Below are 19,504 nucleotides of genomic sequence, written 5' to 3'. Positions count from 1 at the left end.
AATGACATTTGGAGTATGCAGTATTGCACTCTTACGTGAGAAAGATGTCTGTGAAACCTCTGTGTAATCTTTGTTCCGCGGCAAACTCAAGTTTTCTTCCTGCAGGAACTGCAGCAAACATTCAGCACTGAAAGCTACATGAAATACCAGATTAAGGAAGGGTTAAACAAACTATTTGTTCGTTATGAGAGATAAAACCCCTTTGAATGGCTGGTGCCATTTCTATTCAGTTCTTATAAAAGAAGCAGAAGGTGAGAGATGTCTGCAACATCATGAGCTTACGCCCTTCTGCTTTTTACATAGGGCAAACTGGTCAGTCTCTAAGCAACAAATAAATAAACCGGGCTGACGTCAGAAATGGCAAAATATGGAAACCAGCGAGAGAACGTTTCCCCATAATGGAATACTATGTAACTGACCTTCAGCTGTCTACAATTGAACAGAGGAACTGCAAAGGGAGATTCCAGCATGAAACTGCAGAATTGCAGTTAATCAGGAAATTCAGTTCAATCACCTGCGGCTTGCATTGAGATGGCTGTCTTTTAAAATAAAAAATCTTGCAACACATGTTAATTAGCTAACCAATTCCAGATGTTCTTGTTACCGAGATGGGTGCTTCTAGACAGGCATGCCCAGATAGTCCTGTATAATTGTTTTTCCACCGAAAGGTACTAGCGCAACAACAACTGACTTCTCACACTGTCAGGGACTATGTTCAGATGAATCTGTCAGTTTTAGTTTATCTCAGTTTCTCAGCCAATCTTAAGTTTGCTACATTTTTGCATATATATATATGGATATATATATATATATATATTTGCTTTCGTAGATTTTCACGGGTACAGGAATGCAGGTTTTGGTGTCCTCGGGTGTCTTCCCGTGTAAAAGTTGGGGTGTCTAGGCGACGTTTCGACGAGGTCTCACTCGTCATCTTCAGGCTGGTGCTTTCGGCTTCTTGTTACTGGAACAGAGCAGGATCTCAGTGTTTGAGTTCCTATAAATACTGTTGAGGAGGTGTGGTGTATAGCCTCCAATGTTCTGGGCAGAGAGGAGGTTCCCAGGCTAGTGTGCCTTTTCTTCTTTTGTTCCTTAATTACTTGAGGGATATCTTGAGTGATTTCTTGAGTGATTTCCTGAATCTCACTTAGGTGGGTCATTAGGTGTGGATTAGTTGCTAAAGCCTTCGTGTCTTGAACTCTTGAACTTTGTGAAGAGTTTTTCTGAGAAGATGGCTGTACTGCACTTGGTTGTGCTCTGGCTTGGCTTCGTGTATAGGGGCGAGCTGTGGTTTTGTGGCCTGTGCCAGCCAGATCTGTGTAGGGATAGCAGGGGGGTGCTATATATATATATATATATATATATATATATATATATATATATATATTCTTATGAGGATATATATATATATATATATATATATATCCTCATAAGAATTTGTAACCATTTTAGTGAGCATGCAGTTTTTCATTAATATATGCATTCCTGTGTATATTCCCCCCATGTACACATTTTTGTACAATAGACTTTATACACACACACACACAAATTTGTGTGTGTGGAAAATGAAAATGGTATAAAAAATTATAAGTAGACATAATAATACTGTATGTAAAATGAGCATATATACAAGTGAGGTGTTTGGAGAAATTGTTGTAATTGTTATACAACAGTGGCTTCCACTCGAGTTTATTATATGCAGCATTGTTTTGTGTACTAATAAATAATTCTTTATGTAATTTTCATTGCTTTTTGAGCTCCTGTGATTTTGTCCAGCATTTTTTTGTGGGCTTTTGAGCTGTGATTGAGGTGAATTCCAAACTAGGGCAGGCCCAAGACATTTTGATACCTGATACAGAAAATTCAAATGGCACTTGACCTCATGTTGACAAAACCACCACCAAAACAAATCAACTTCCTATTTTATGACTTTCAGTGGTGACTAAAACCTGGCACCTAAGGCAGCTCCATAAAACTTTGGCTTTGTAATCTTTAGCACCAATTATTGCAGTACACTGAGTGGAATTACTCATGAAAAGTGTCACAGAGTTTCGATCCTGTAATACTTTGCAGAAAGTAGACCAATATTACCTCTGTAACCAAAGGAGTTTTTGTGTTGAATGGGGAAACAAAAAAGAAAATGTGAAGTGCTTTTGTAGTGTTTTGGGCTTCTTGGTTTGCCATAGCAAGATGTACCCGAGGCAGTTCTTGGGTACTATCGTTTAGTTAACAGTTTTGTATTGCCAGAAGCAATCGCAGCATGGCTTCCTCTTGTTAAAAATTCCTGATGGTTATGCACCTTTTGTGTGGCCTCCCAGTCATAATGATTAATACTGGCATTGAAGGTGAGGTACTTCTGAGGCAGACAGAGTGGACTTGTTGGTTCCTTGAAGACTAGAGAGATAGGGCGGCGGGGGGGGGGAGGAAACCCCACAGCTTAAATCCAGTCTATGGAGGGCTATCAATTCAGTCACTGTGAGTGACTGAGGCCCCCAGAACAGTGCGCACATTGTGTGGAATATGGCAAGCTGAGGGCATATTGAAGAATTTAACCCTGTTGTACAGCCATACAATGTCTTTGGAGAACTTCACGAAATTTAATTATCACTCTTTGATCTAGATCGTAATATTAAGTCAGGTAATACATGACAGGTAGAATTATAGACCCAATGCATTTCCTTAGTGATACACTGGCCAAAAGCACTTATTCCTTCGACTCATCGTACGATACCTCACTGATGTAGGCAGCAACCTCAAAATGCATCTGTACATTAAATTTCAGATTAGTTCTACCCGTTGTTGCTGTTACTTTTTTTCATTCACATGAATGGCACTGATCAGATAAATTCTGAATTAGTGGATGCAACATGGCCCATTTGCATTTTCCTCCAACTCTAACTACTGTAATTATATATAAATATTTTATATAGAGAGTAAGAGTGCATTTCTTTATAGGCTGCTTTTAAAGTCCTTTTCATAAAAGCTAGCAGTTAATGAAGAGAAATTAGCCTCTTCCTCTTCTTGACGTGAGTCACGCTTCATTATCTGAAAACAGCAACAAAACGGTGTCATTTTAATAAAAACATTCATTACTCCCAAGATTCATTTTTGGGGTTTTTTTTGCCAAAGATCTGAACAGTGTTGCTAGGTGCTTCATCAGGAATTTTATTTTGAAGATGTGCTTCATCGATGCATGTCTAATTTGGGTATATTATGATCATAAGCACAGAACATTGTAACCAGGGCTTTTTTTCAGCCGGAGCTCAGCTCTGACACCTCTCAGGTGGGCGCTATTGCCATGATAAGAGAACAAGGCAGAAGTTCATGGTGAGCTCTGACACCTCTTTTTCTAGAAAAATAGCACTGATTGTAACCCCTTCATGCATAGAAAGGGCAGTGAGACTGTTCAGTAGGCCCCCTGCCTGAACATCATATAGCCTCCCAGCCCTGTTCCCAATTTCCATGTTTTGAGCCTGATCATCTGAATAGAGGAAGCTTTCTTATATAGACTTCCATGTGACCTGGAACCCTGCATAAACTGACACTCTACATGTTTCCATGCTCAAGTGTCCATGCTCAATGGACACCCCATTGCTTCATCAGGACTGTTGTTGTTGTTTAGTCATTTAGTCGTGTCCAACTCTTCATGACTCCATGGACCAGAGCACGCCAGGCACTCCTGTCTTCCACTGCCTCCCGCAGTTTAGTCAAACTCATGCTGGTAGCTTCGAGAACACTGTCCAACCATCTCGTCCTCTGCCGTCCCCTTGTGCCCTCAATCTTTCCCAACATCAGGGTCTTTTCCAGGGAGTCTTCTCTTCTCATGAGGTGGCCAAAGTATTGGAGCCTCAGCTTCAGGATCTGTCCTTCCAGTGAGCACTCAGGGCTGATTTCCTTAAGAATGGATAGGTTTGATCTTCTTGCAATCCATCAGGACTAGGGGAAAATAAATAATGAATCGCCTCCTGACATGCCCCTGTTTTCTCCCTCTAATTGCCCATGCTCTCCTGTGCTGTGCTTTTTAAATAACTCACTCTCTCGTTAAAAATACTTTTCTCATTTAAAAGCTCTCAAATGGTGTGTTCTGAATGTGTGGGTTTTTTAAAAAAAATCTAACCATACATTTCCAAATGCTCTGCTTTATGACTTATGAGATATAGTTATGGGAAGTTTTAGCAGAATTTGTAAAACTCTGTTAAGGGGTGGGGGGTGGGTATTTATCAATCTGGTGAGTTGTTCCATGGACTCCCCAATTTATCCCAGGCTCTGAAGAAGCAAAAGGTCTTCCCAGATTAAAAGATGTGCTCATTTATGGAATTGATGGCCGTCATTGTGGAACCTGTTAAATGTTCCATTTTGAAACCATCCTACAGCTATAAGCCTTTTGATTCTTATTGAAAACTTAGTCCTGTTGGAACTTACCTCCAAGTAAAGATGCACAGGTTTGGCTGTACTATACAGATGAAAACAGAAATGTCTTATGCCTAATTATCTTCATATTTTCCATGTTAGCAGATGGATGGCTTGGGCCTAGGCCTGTGTCACATAATACAGCCCTTCTTTAATGTAATTATTCAATCAGAAAAAAGAAAAGACTAAATACAAGGGTTTAATTTAACATACCAAAGAAGATTATTCTGAAATTAAATCTAGTAGGCACAAAAAAGCTAAATAGAACTAATTAATCCTGTACTATTTATTGTTCCATTTCATAAAGCAGTACTTGACAAACAATGATAAATGTGTATGCAGTGTTAGCAAAGCACAAAAGGAAATAAAAGTCCTATTAGCATTGAAATGATTTAGATAACTTGCCATGTCAGGTTTTGTTCTGTTTTCTAGAGTGTTCTTGCAGTTGATGGCTGTGTTAATCCAGCAAAGGGCACCGTCCCCCACAATCTGCTAATAGTGTCATCTCCATTCATATCAGTATTGGTTGACTGAAACTCAAATACTGAAACCTATATTTTTAAATAATTTTAGGAGATTTCCACTAAAAGATTAGGAAGTCCAGTTAGCCACTCAATGAATGTTCATTATAAATTATTTCCCATGTGAGAGCAATTTTCCAAAATTAAATCACAGAGATCCAGAGTCAATGACACTTCTGCTGCAACGGGACACTGTGACAAGTGCCAGAGCACACAGAAACGCATGGGATACATAAAGTAAAACTTAGAGCATGTAGACCAGACTGTGGGCTCTGTATCATAGGGCAGGAGATACCATGTTCAAATAAACGCTGGATCTGTTACCATTACCGGTAAATTCCCTATGAGAGAGAAAGGACATGCCTGATTTCTGATGCGCAATTCCAGAATTTAAACAGAGCAGGCCCCAGTATCCAGTAGGACTGGCCTGTGGCATCAGATATATCAGGGGTGTCCAACTTCCAAGAGACTGCGATCTACTCCCACTATGAATAAACTGGCAGTGATCCACCCATTGGATTGACCAGAGTTGTTCGTGATTGACCAGTTGGACAGGACAGTATTAGGTGACTAGAGGTATGTGGTTGTCCTCCTGTTCAGCCTGAAAGGGGATTGAAGCGTTTCCTCTTGAACAACTGAAAAAGCCCCTGTGCACCTTTCTTCTTTCCTTCCTTGGATGCCACAAAAACTTACCTTGGGGCAGGTGGAGGCATTAACAGTGAGCGCTTCCGGTCCCCAGCAGAAAGTTGGCACTCCATCCATCCTGCACTCTAACAGACAATACTGTATAGTTATATATTTTCTAGAGTTCAAATGAAATACATTAAAGCAGGGGTCAGCAACCTTTTTCAGCCATGGGCCGGTCCACTGACCCTCAGACCATGTGGTGGGCCGGACTATATTGGGGGGGGGGGAATGAACAAATTCCCATGCCCCACAAATAACCCAGAGATGCATTTTAAATAAAAGCACACATTCTACTCATGTAAAAACACCAGGCAGGCCCCACAAATAACCCAGAGATGCATTTTAAATAAAAGGACACATTCTACTCATGTAAAAACACGCTGATTCCTGGACCATCCATAGGCCGGATTTAGAAGGCGATTGGGCTGGATCCGGTCCCCGGGCCCTAGTTTGCCTACCCATGCATTAAATAGCTGAATCTTGACAATGAAATTTCGTCTTCAGAATAGCCAGTATTCAGCAAACGTAAGCAAAGAATTAATGATTTCTAGTAATGGATTACATTGACTGCAGATGAGTAAAGACTGTAATCTCCAACTGTTTCCAGACGTGGGATTAATTCTTAACACCAGCATGTGACAGGGATATTTTACTATTTTGTTGTGTTGAATTATTTCTCTCCATCTTACTTCTCTTTAAATGAGAAAGAGCTGATCTAGATGTTTGTTAATCTTCCACCCAGCCAAACTCTAGTGATTTGTCTCCATCATATTCTGCGCAAATATGGTGCAGAAGCAAAAAATGTGGTGTTGCTTTCTTATGTAATGAATTTCTTCGTTCCTAGCAGCCGCCGCCCTTGATTTGGACCATGGCCATGAAAACCCACTATGTCACTACATCATATGGTGTTTGCACACACATTATGACAGAGAGTTGGAAACTCATTATGAGTAGGCAGCTGGGGTGTCTGCCAACTCATAAACACCACCATAATCAAAAATAAAACTATGATGATACCACTGTTGTGAACCAATTGTGGGTCATCGTTCGCCATTTGAAGACCAGTGACATTGAAGCATTTTCTGAAACCCCATCCTTAATAATAATTGTTAATAATAGTCATTGTTGTTAATGATCATATAATGAATTCAAATAATCTGCAGGGATTGCGCCCTCACCACCAACTGTGCATTTCAATGTATTCACAACTAGGATGCGTAATTGCACTGTGGTTAATGCTCCATCCTCAACTTCTCTGCTCAGTGTATACAAAAATAAATCATAAAAAGACAAGGTGGTAGCCAGTGGGAAACTGTTGCCCAAAATCGGTTATACAAAGCTATTAAGTTGTGGGTGTGCATTTGTTCATTGCTTCATTAATGAATGTTTATAGTGCGAGGCAAATAATTCTACCCCCAATATGGCTTACTTTACTGATGAGCAAACTAATTTATACTTAACAAAATAATATTTGGCAGCATATTGTAGGTTCGTGTTCAGCATTCACTTAGCAATTATACTGTAGCTAACACAGTGTATGTTAGGCAATGCATTTCTCACATAGCACAGATTGAATGTAGGTATTGTTTGCTCACAGGGTTGTGGCTGAATACTTAATTATGCATGGATTTGCAGCAAGGTGGGAGTTATTAACTGAAAATACAGCATAGATACCTCGGTCCAGGCTTTCCTCAGCCACCTACAGAGCGACTGGTAAAACAAAGCACAGAGGAATTTGTGGGAATGTTCAGGGAGGCAGGAGAGTATATATTGTTTATTAATATCCTTCCTAACTTGTGCTAGTAAGTTCTATAACTTAGCAGAGTTTTAAACATTCCCCTTTAAACGTACAGCGGTTAGCTTGTTGCAAGCTTGTTTAAGCTTCCAAATATAGGATTCCTGGTATCCCCTTTACTCCCTCTTAAAAAGAATAGACACAACACAATACTGTGTAAAAAGTATAAAAGAAGTTTACTGACACATTCCGTTCACAGATGGATCCCTGAAGGCAGACTTAGGTTACAAAATATATACATGTGGAATCTATCCCATAAGGAGATAGTCCCTTTGTGCTCTGTAGGCTGGAAGCCAACAGGGCATCTCTAGCTAAAGAGGTGTTGCTTCTGCGATGAATGGAGTCAGAGAGAGAGAGAGAGAGGACTGTGTCCCAGGTGCTTTTGCCACCTGGGCAGGTAAGGTCACGCCCACCTCTAGTCACATGCAGAGGAAGTTTATCCCAGCCCAGGAGGAAACAGGAAGTTTTGTACTCACAGGTGGAAACATCCCCTTTCATGTCCACTCTAGGAATGTTGTACTTGACTGCTATCTGTGTTTCACACCTCACAGAATTATAGGGATGGAAAAAGATTGTGTATTTTTTGTTTCCTGAGTGATTGATTGTTTATTTGTCTTGTGGCCTCTTAAGAAAGAGGTAGGCAAGGTGCATTTATTGGGCAGAATCCAGTAAACAAATACTTCCCCTTATTGAGTGTAGCTTCATTCTGCCACTGTGTGGTGTTTTGTTCTGTGCAGAAATGTTTTCCAGAGAAGGGGGTTTGGCTGGGCTGAACAGGAAACATTTCTGTTGCAAGGAAATTGACTGCCTTTGCCAAACTTGGAAAATGTGGCAGCTCTTTGAACTTAATATACAGATTCTCAGATAGGGGTTCTGTAATATGCCCGGAGGTGAAGGAACAGGGGAAGGACCCGTCACACACTGAGCTGTTCTTGGACAGAACCATTTGCTTAAGAATAAGTGGAGAGCAGTTGCCGTCAGAGTAAACCAGGTGCTGCCATTCTAAGGATGCATTGGTGAGTACCAGCTCTGCTTCCTTTATCGCCGTATTTTTCGCCCTATAGGACGCACTTTTTCCCCTCCAAAAATGAAGGGGAAATGTGTGTGCGTCCTAAGGGGCGAATGCAGGCTTTCGCTGAAGCCTGGAGAGCAAGAAGGGTCGGTGCGCACCGACCCCTCTTGCTCTCCAGGCTTCAGGAGAGCCCCACCACCAGCCCCACAAGCTCAGGGGACAGCGGGGAGGTGGAACGCCGCTGTCCCCTGACTTGGTTAGAAGGCTGGCGGGGGGGGGGGGGGGAGAAGCCTGCTCCTCCCCGTCGCCAGCCCCGCAAACACAGGGGACAGCGGGAGAGGCGCAGCACACCTTTTCCACTGTTCCCCGACTTGGTTAGAAGGCTGGCAGGAGGGAGAAGCCTGCTCCTCCCCATCGCCAGCCCCGCATACTCGGGGGACAGCGGAGATGCGCAGCGCACCATCCTGCTGTCTCCCGACCTGGTTTGGAGGCTGGCGGAGGGCTTCCCCCTCCCCCAGCCCCGCAAGCTCCCAGAGCGATGCCAAAGCTGCACGCAGCTTCGGCATGGCTCTGGGTCCCATTCTGGGGGCTGGGGGAGGGGGCAGCTCAGGCTTCCCCCACCCCAGCCCCGCATCTGGGGGGGGAATAATCCCCCCTTTATTCCCCCCCCCAAATCTAGGTGCGTCCTATGGGCCGGTGCGTCCTATAGGGCGAAAAATACGGTACATTAATGAAGATAAAGACAAGTGGCAGGCCAGTCCTGAAAGCCGCTCTGTCTTCTCTACCTGTTCTAACCGCAGTGCACGCTCTCTCTCTCTCTTAGCTTGTTCTTGCTTGGTAATTTTAAGAATGGTCCTACCATAATATAGTGAGAGGCAGATGCCCAAAGCAGCAGATGCTGGAGGGAGCTGTGTGCACCATGCAGCCTTGTCTTGCACCTCCTAAGCTAAGCTGCTGCTCTCAGGTGCAGTGGAGGATGCTGTTCTGTCATTAGAGTTGGCATAAGATTTCAGCTGCCAGCCTGGGACTCAGCTAGACTGGTAAAGAAAAAGCGGTTTATATGCGTTGTATATGCGATACAACATTGTGCCATCAGATGGCGATGTGGAGTCCCGTTTTTCTCTACCCATTTTCCCTGTTTAAATTTACAGTGCTTTAAACTGAAGCGCTTCTTTGATGTGTCTAGATCAGGCATAGGCAAACTCCGGCCCTCCAGATGTTTTGAGACTACAATTTCCATCATCCCTGAGCACTGGTCCTGTTAGCTAGGGGTGATGGGAGTTGTACTTCGAAAACATCTGGAGGGCCAGAGTTTGTCTATGCCTGGTCTAGATCCAGCCTGGGTTAGTTTAAATGTATAGAACAGGCAGGAGGGGGCGCTCTCTCTTGTCTTTTGTCTTCATCAACAAAATGTCAATCCCTACATTTAGTTATGTGTGTAGCTGCAGAGTTGCTCAAGAGGCCCAGTGGCCTTGGAATGCTCACTTTTACTGAACTGAAAGTCAAACAAGAAAGAGAAGAAAATGGCAAAATGAGATATTTGTTTATTTAATAACAAACGGGCTTTAGCTTACAATCTAAAATATATACAGCAAAACACAGTAAGTAAATAAATAAAGCCAGCAATAAACAATGAATCAACAAGCTGACCAAAATTACTATAAAAACACAGCTTAAACCAGCAGCAACATAACGCAAGGGGCAAGATTTGATGCAAGAGGGCAAGATTGAAAGGAACGGTTTATCAAAATGGCTTTCCTCCCACATTTGAACAGTCCCAAAAAACAAACAAAAGAAAAATCCGAACACATAACACAGTTGAAGACCCCTATTTGGGTCTTCTGTTCTATGTTGTTACTGTGACGGTTGTTAAGAACCTAAGAAGAGTTCTGCTGGGTCAAACCAAGGCCTATTTAGCGCAAACTTCTTTTCTCATCTGTCGTGAGATTCCTTTGTACAAAAAATAATAATGATTCTGTAAAGTAATCCTGGGCATCCTTTTTTGGCCTCAACTTGGCAGGTGAGATTGTGGTCGTTGAACCTGTAATTCACATCTGGGTGTTTTGACAGCTGCGTAGATCTGCATCACTTTAATATTTGGGAATTTTTATATGTTAGCCATGTTCCGCCTCCGAGAGTGGCTATATGAGTATAGCCACAAACTTGCATTAATCAGCACCTTTGACAGGCTTCAGCGTAGTGATTTACATTTGCCTGAGTGTATGCATCCTGAAAAATTAATTGGTTGCATGGATGTTGCAGTCTGTCTTGAGCATATTTTTTTTTAGGCACGCAGCTGTCTCTTTGATAGCATCTTGGTACTGTAAGTGCTAGTAAAAGTAACGGGTAATAACTGATGCCATTACCAGGCAGTTAATTTGTAAAAGGCTGTGAATTAACAGTTTTTGCTATTTATGTGGCACACTAATTTTTTTTCCCTGCGAAAGAAAATCTGCACTGATGAATAATTTAAATCCCAGTTTCCCTGCAAGTCTATAATCACGAGCCCTACGGAGGCTAGAGTACATTCTGCTGTGAGTATTGTGCAAAAGATTAGTAGTTCCTTGGTGGCACGGCTGCAGTAGCAATGTGAATTGCACTTTTAATTTGTCTTCCCATCTGACAGGGCATCTAATTATACTTTCTAAAATCTGTTCTAAATTATACTTTTTAAGTCCTTAGTTGAAGGATATTTACATAAAAAAGGTAAAGATTAAATAAATTGTTTTAAGTCATATCAGCAAATCATTTAAATGAGATTGCCTTTTCTTCTGTGTTTGTAGCTGAACGCTTATTCTATTTCCAGCATGTTCAGTTCCAGTCAGTCAAACCCAGCAGCTAAAACACGTTCAGGCTCCTTTTTTGTTTTTGTTTTTGTTTTAACAGTGCACTTAGATAGGCTTTACGTTGTACAAGACAGATATGCTAACTCTCTAACTTGTTGATTATATCAGGGCTGAAAGGCATTTTATCCAGACAATCTCCTGAAAAACCCAAACATTTTGTTTCCAGAATAGTTGACTTTTAATTAACAAAATTTATGTTATAAAAAAGAGCAAAACACACATTTTGAGGGAAATAATAATAATAATAACGATTGCTTTCTGTTCCTCTGGAAGTGTGTCTTCCCTGCTACATTTTGGTAAAGTATTATAGAATGTAATAGCGTTAATAGTGCACCATTACCATTCCATAAAATAACACACAGTACTCAATTTTCTCTTTCTCTATTATTGTGGATGTGGCTCGGAAAGAATTCATAAAATTTATTACAGAAAAGTAGATTGAGTCTTGGGGACAGGATGATCTTGCTGAATAATACTGCACTGCCAAAAAATGACAGAAGCCTTCCTTGTTGTTGAGAAAATGAAATTGTGTTGTTGTAGTAGCACAAACAGAGACTACTGCCTTAGGATGCATTTGTGAATCGAAATATTTTTTTTTGCCTAATTAAAGGCAAGATAGAGATATTTGCCAGCAGGCTGCTATATAGTGTTGATTAGTATCCTGTGAACTCTGGCTTGTGGAGGGCGCTGGGGGTTGTTGGTTGGCCTCTGCTGCCCTCACAGGGAGAGCTATACTTCCTTAGAGTTCCCTAGGAAGAGGAAGGAACTGTAAACCTACTCATAGAATCATAGAATCATAGAGCTGGAAGAGACCACAAGGGCCATCGAGTCCAACCCCCTGCCAAGCAGGAAACACCATCAGAGCACTCCTGACATATGGTTGTCAAGCCTCTGCTTAAAGACCTCCAAAGAAGGAGACTCCACCACACTCCTTGGCAGCAAATTCCACTGTCGAACAGCTCTTACTGTCAGGAAGTTCTTCCTAATGTTTAGGTGGAATCTTCTTTCTTGTAGTTTGGATCCATTGCTCCGTGTCCGCTTCTCTGGAGCCGCAGAAAACAACCTTTCTCCCTCCTCTATGTGACATCCTTTTATATATTTGAACATGGCTATCATATCACCCCTTAACCTTCTCTTCTCCAGGCTAAACATGCCCAGCTCCCTTAGCCGTTCCTCATAAGGCATCGTTTCCAGGCCTTTGACCATTTTGGTTGCCCTCCTCTGGACACGTTCCAGTTTGTCAGTGTCCTTCTTGAACTGTGGTGCCCAGAACTGCACACAGTACTCCAGGTGAGGTCTGACCAGAGCAAAATACAGTGGCACTATTACTTCCCTTGATCTAGATGCTATACTCCTATTGATGCAGCCCAGAATTGCATTGGCTTTTTTAGCTGCCGCGTCACACTGTTGGCTCATGTCAAGTTTGTGGTCAACCAAGACTCCTAGATCCTTTTCACATGTCACCCATCTTGTATTTGTGCCTCTCATTTTTTTTGCCCAAGTGCAATACTTTACATTTCTCCCTGTTAAAGTTCATCTTGTTTGTTTTGGCCCAGTTCTCTAATCTGTCCAGGTTGTTTTGAAGTGTGATCCTGTCCTCTGGGGTATTAGCCACCCCTCCCAGTTTGGTGTCATCTGCAAATTTGAGGGGTGCAGCTCGGGGGGTGGAATGGGGGTGTCGTTGCAACTCCCGGCATTGCCCAGGATGGGGGGGGGGAACCATGAATATTTGAAATGGTACAATATTGTCTGAGTGAGGCCCTTCCGCATCTCTGAGGTGTGTATCTAGACCCTCCAAGTGTCTCTTATTTTCCAGGGACAGTCCCAGATTTACAGAAGCCATCCCAGTTCCTGATCGGATCCTGCAATGTCCCACTTTTCCTTAGGACGTCCCTATTTTCATTAGAGAAATGCTGGTGGGTATGGAGTTAATGCAACCGCCAAGGAAGAAGATAAGTAACTATACAACCTTTAGAAGACATCTGAAGGCAGCCCTGTATAGGGACAGCAATTCTGTCATATATGCAGGAGGTTACAGATTCATAACAGCACACTATAAAAGATCAGAAGGGGCTCCTACAAACAGGAAGGCGCTCCTGCATGCAGTTAGGAAGTGCATGGACTAATGGTCTGGCTTCTGTATGGGACAGGTAGCCCTTTAGGTCCATGCTTCCCCCCTCTATATTGCTGTCTCCATCCTCTCTCCCAAATGCTGGATGCACAGTAGTTGTTTGTGTGAGAGAAGAATGACTAGTGCTAGCCTTCCAGGTGCACCAACAATCTTCCCCTGGCATAACTGGAGAGTTGTGCAGGGGCGTTGTGCATATCTAGCATGGAAGTGTTGTATTGTGCATTTTGCCAACGTAGTGGAGTTTCATATCCTATGGCCTCTCAACTAGCATAGATTGGACCGTTAACTTTATAACAGGCAGGTGACTAAGTTTCCTAGTTCTTAGATAATACTGATATTTTGAATTATTACTATTATTGAATTGAACTTCCTGTTGGTGGTTATATCAGATAAGCATGCAGCTGTTTTGAACACTAAGATCATTTATAGGGATGGCATATTGGAAGTACTGCTTAAAAAAACAAAAACAACAAAAACCCCTATACTTGGATTTTCTTGGCACACTTTCTTGAGCTACTATTTGTGGGTGATAGCTTTCAAACTGTGCCTCCCCACCCCTGCAATGGTATTAAAAATTAAACACAACTCTCTTGGTGTATAAAATTTTGCTCAGCCTTGATTGATCTCTTAAATCTGCATGCTTGCTTTGAGCATTGCGGGTCCATTTTTTATTCATCAAAGTGTAACACAATTTGTAAAAATAGGAGAAATTTCCATACAATTTAGCAGGCTTCCTTTGAAAAGGAAATGGCTATAATTTTTGACAGTGGTTAGAGGTGATCTTTCACAGCTTAACATGCTTTGGATAAAAGAGACCTGTTACTCTAAGAACTATACAGCTATATAACCACTCTGTGAAACATTTCACACCGAAGCAAACCTTGGTTTGTCTCTCACTCAGTGTATATTTAACAAGGAGCCTCAGTCAATCCTCTCTCTGCTGCCCTGACCACATAATGTGCAGCGTTGAAACTTGCATCGACGGGGAGACCTATGTAATATATATGTTAGCAACAAATGTTTGTCTTATTCATAAATTTATAATTGAAAATTCATATTTCAAAGTTCTTAAAGGGATGTATATAAAAAAATATAAAGGATGAAGTGGCTTTATGCAAGTTCCTTATGCATAAAGTATGCTGTCAGGGTTCAGCTCGGCTCAGACCTTGAAATGGAGGTCTCCTCAGATGAGGAGCAGGAGAAGCAGGACCCTCCAGTAAATGTCCAAACTGTCAAGGAGTCTGAGAACATATCAGATCTGGACATCCATGCCCCAGAACTGGAAGGCCCCTTTCCAGCAGCCTGGGTTCCATTATATTCCCATTGGACCACAGGAACAGAGGAGCTGGCGAACAAGGAAGACACTTAAGAGCTGCCACCGAAGTGCCTGGCTAGCTGTGTTTGAGATACTCCCAAAGGGGTGGGAAGTACATGGAAACCCATGCTTGAATCAGTGCCTGACCTGGGGGAAATGGACAGATGCAATTCTACAAAAAAACCTTCTCACACAAGAACTACATCCTGCATTCAATTGAAAAAAATAAAGTTTATTTTTTGCAGCTGAACATGGGATGGAGTTCTTTGATGAACTCTTAAACTTCCAACCATATTAGCAGCAAGTGAATCGGAATCAACGCTTATTTCAGAAAGGTCTCCTTTCAGTCTTGTTGCAAGGTGCAGCAGTGCCAGCTTTTGATCAATGTATTCCAGAGGTGTGAAAATGCCCTGGGAGATACCATGGTTGTGGCTTTTTAAAAACATCACAGTAGTTGGTTAAGTTCTCCACTATTACTGTTTCATTGCAAATAGACTTTAGCATTTCTAAATGTGGGGGGCGGGGGGAGATAACATACCGCTAGTCACTTTGAATGGCAACACAGCTTTTAATGGGTAAGAGAAGGTATTAAATCCTTTTCTCATATTCTGTAATTGCTACCTTTGTATAAGAATTCTCAGGTGCAAAGTACTGTGGAGGTTGAGGTAATGACTTATGCTACCAATGTATTGGCTGTTCAGAACAAAGTTTGATAATTCAAATAAGAAACTGTATAAAATCTTCTTGACTACCACTATTTCAATTCTTCCTAAGTCTGGTTCAGCTTTTGTTTATAATATAGCAATCAATATTTTAGCCCATGGCAAGCATTAATATAGTTGCATGAAAAGTTGGCATATATCAGAATTTGCTAGGTTCCAAGATCAATAGAATACAGAGTTTTACACCGCATACAATACCAGTGCTAGCAGCTCATGAAACTGTAGCTTCTTTTTTTTTTTTGAGCTATTACTTCATGAAAAATCACATTTATTTTTTACTGTACCTTCTGTTAATGTAGCATTGGGCGTAAAATAGCACATATTACCTGAAACAATATAGTATTTGAATCATTCGTAGTATAGTTACAATGGACCCTAGAGTTGGCACTGAACTCTGGAATTACCTATTCCAACCACTGGATTTAAGAGTGTGGATCATTCCCCCCCCCCCCCCCGCCAAGACCTATTTCAAAATTAGTATGAAATGCCCCACCTATGTAATGGCCCACAAGAGAGACCTGACTTCCCTTTACATACACAGGTATGCTTCACGTGACACAGTAAATTGAATTATGGATTACTGGGAATGTGCTGGTTCCCAGAGCCGAGAACAAACGTTGGCTAAGCTCTTGTACAAAGAAGAGTGAGAATAACCATGATACCCAGTGAAGTCATGCGCAGAGTATCCCAATTTAAATTAATTGATATAAATCAATTGATTTCTGTGGGTCTACTCCTGAGTATGATTTCACTGGCTATCACTTTCATGCAGGTTACTAATCTAATCTAGAGTTTTTTCCAGACTGCTTTCAAAAAAGTTGAATCTGTGACAAAATGTTTGTACATGAAGTGTTCCTGTTCAGGGTTCTAGTGATCCAGCCAACCATGTCCTTTTCCAGGATATTCCATTTCCTGCAATTTTCGGTTTTGCCCCCATCAGGCAGTTAGCATTTTGTGGCCACTGTGCGTTTGTTAAAGAAATGTATAGTTCCACAATTCTTTGGTTTTCTAAATACAGTAACACCTTTCCTTACAAACAAAAAACTCCAAGGCAATACTATATCGATTGCAAAAGCACGATACCCTTCCAGTGCATTCATATCAAACATTACTGTAAGTCTAAAAATGGAATTGCCATTGAAACCGAGACTGCGATAAGTGAAAATATTAGTGGCGTATCTACACAAATAGTAATCCAAGAACTAGTATTCTTTCCCCTTTTTTAAAATATATAATTTTTATTACATATTCTATTTTACAGTTTAGATTACTCATTTGAACATCCTTAAAATATCAGTGACTTCCTTTCTTCTCTTTCCATGGTTCATTTTGCATATCACAAATCCCTGCATATTTTACAAAAACTAAACCATTCAGTACAGTGGTACTTCTAGTTGCAGACATGATCCATTCCGGGGTGCCAATCGCACCCTGAAAAGTCTGCAACCAGAGTGGCGCTTCTGCACAAGCGCAGAGCACAATAGAGCGCTTATGTGTATGTGCGAAGCGTGCAGAACACTTCTGTGCACGCACGTGTAGCAAAACGCACGTGTGGCAAAAAAAGTATACACTTCTGGGTTTGCCGCATTCGCAAGCCAAAACGACGCAACATGAACCTAACGCAGTGTGAGGTATGACTGTACAGTGGTACCTCGGCTTAAGTACTTAATTTGTTCCGGAGGTCCGTTCTTAACCTGAAACTGTACTTAACCTGAAGCACCACTTTAGCTAATGGAGCCTCCTGCTGCCGCCGTGCCGCCGGAGCACGATTTCTGTTCTCATCCTGAAGCAAAGTTCTTAACCTGAAACACTATTTCTGGGTTAGCAGAGTGTGTAACCTGAAGTGTATGTAACCTGAAGCGTATGTAACCCGAGGTACCACTGTATTCCATTATTACATCCATCAAAACGTATTTACCTTATTTACACTGTTGAATTTATCTTAATGCTGCCAACGTTTTCAAGTGTACACAATCCCCCCCCATATATTCAATAAACATTTTCCATTCTTCTCTAAACATGTGTTCTTCTTGTTCTCTTATTCCATATGTTAAGTCTGCAAGCTGCACATATTCTGTCAGCTTAAGTTGCCATTCTTCTTTAGTTGGGACGAGCGACGTCCCAACTAAAGGACTATTCTTTTCCCCTCGCTGTGATTACTTACCCATATATCTCTGAAGAAAGGTGCATGGAATTACATGTCTGAAGCATATATTTCCTAAAATTGGAAAGCAAATAATGTAGATGAAACAGGTCCAGTACAGTGAAATGGGAGAAATGTTTGCACTAATGTAGCTGAGATTTTTTGGTGGCCCACTGATTTATTTATTACTGCTTCCATGTGATTTTTACAACTAGCTTGACATGAAAATGGACCACTTTAAAAAGTATTATATCTATTCTATGCAATCATCTGGCAAACAGAACATCCTTTTTTCCCCACTTGGCAACCAATATTGCATGATTTTGCCAAATAATTTCAGCTATACTATCTTGTTCTCCGACACATCCTGCAATGGGATATATGCCATCACATTCTACAGTGGCGTCCTGTGTTCACACAAGACAGGGACAAAGTCTCCTGTGTTTATGCAAGAGAATGAACAGAACAAACCTGACCTAAGAATGGCAGCATTCAGAAGCAGTGGGAGAACATTTCAGTCTCCCAGGATGCTACTGCCTACAAAGTTGTTACACTTCAATAAAAAGACATTATAGGGAGACTTGAGTGTGAAGCTGCAATTCACAATTCATTAGCGAATTCTTTTGAATACAGACTCAGTGGGTGCATGGTTCCTACTAGCGAGAATAGTTGTCCCTTTTTACATGATAAATCAGCATAGCAAGAAAGGTGGGAGTAAGAAAAATAAGAGAGAGATTCAACGGCAATGGAAGAAAATAATACGGATAAGCAAGCAAACAGATCTGAATGTATGATTCCAGTTAATTCACTTGAGGACATATTCACAGGACATACTGACTTCCTCAGTGAGTTGCAGATAAAAACTGAATGGTTCAACACAAAGTTGGAAGTGTTCTGTGTTCAATTCTCATTTTCTACACATTCTGTGATCCTGTGAAAGTGTTTCAAGAAGAACTCATGAATACATACTGTACTGTTAATTTGATTGGGCTCTAGCCTACAAATGTTTATGCCACAAGTCTCCTGAGTCTCTGATATGGCTGCCTCTCTGGAGTTAATAATATTATGTTTTTCCTTCTTCCCCCATTACATTAACATTCTGCTTGTTAAATTGAAATCTTAGTATTGCTTTTTGGAAACCATGTGTTTCATTCTCGTCTATTGCTTATCTGCATAAATATCTTGGCAATTATAACTTTAAGGTGCTTTGTTGTAAAGCATATTAACTAATTAGAATTCTCATTGAAATACGCTATGATGCCTTGTATATATGTAAAATGGATATTGCTCTGTATTTTTAAGACAGCTGTAAAGCATTCAGTTCAGCTCACACGCTGCCAAATTACAATTCTTACAGAAAATAAAATAGTTGGCTTAGAGCCCAGACTTTGCCAATTAATTGTATTAAATGAAAAACTGAAAAATAATTCTTCCTAATCCTCATACAGCAGGTACTTGACACAGTCCACATTGTTTGAAACAAAGCACTATAGAGTCTCCAGTAGCCTTGTGCCTAGTGTCAGAAATCTTAAATTACCGTATTTTTCGCCCCATAGGACGCACCGTCCCATAGGACGCACCTAGTTTTTTTTGAGGGGGGGGGGAATAAAGGGGGAAAAAATTTTCCCCCAGGCACGGGGCAGGCATGGGTGGGGGAAGCCCGAGCTTCCCCCGCCCCTAGCCCCCAGAACAGCCTGCTATCCGCAAGCCTAGGGAGCCGTGCCGGTCTCCCCAGGCTTGCGGAGAGGTGCGCGAAGCCCGGGCATGCTCTTCAGCGCGCACCAGGCTTTGGAATGCAGGCAACTCTGCGCGACCCTCCGGAGCCGGGCTCCGGAGGGTGGCGCAGAGCTGCAGGAAGCCCGGGAGCGCAGGCAGCTCTGCGCCACCCTCTGGAGCCCCGCGCGGCTTCACGCCGGGATCTGGAG

At 41.7% G+C, this 19,504-nt stretch overlaps 1 protein-coding gene across 4 annotated transcripts in view; it reads left to right on the top strand.

The window, feature by feature from the left end:
- Positions 1-19,504, top strand: part of TAFA2 (TAFA chemokine like family member 2) — a 139,599-nt gene that overhangs the window by 63,869 nt on the left and 56,226 nt on the right. Inside the window, exon 1 of one of the 4 annotated variants that reach the window (XM_083400163.1) lies at positions 8,408-8,426. The exons of the other annotated variants lie outside the window; for them this stretch is intronic. Within the exon in view, the coding sequence (XP_083256289.1) occupies positions 8,419-8,426 (8 nt within the window). The 5' untranslated portion in view covers positions 8,408-8,418. Of the gene's footprint in view, positions 1-8,407; positions 8,427-19,504 lie in introns of those variants that run through there. 4 annotated transcript variants of the gene reach the window in all.

The sequence above is a fragment of the Podarcis tiliguerta genome (genome assembly GCF_965153285.1).
Source record: "Podarcis tiliguerta genome assembly, chromosome: 10".
NCBI classification, from domain to species: domain Eukaryota; kingdom Metazoa; phylum Chordata; class Lepidosauria; order Squamata; family Lacertidae; genus Podarcis; species Podarcis tiliguerta.
The sequence above is the reverse complement of the archived record's forward strand: the minus strand, read 5'-3'. Positions and strand labels throughout refer to the sequence as shown.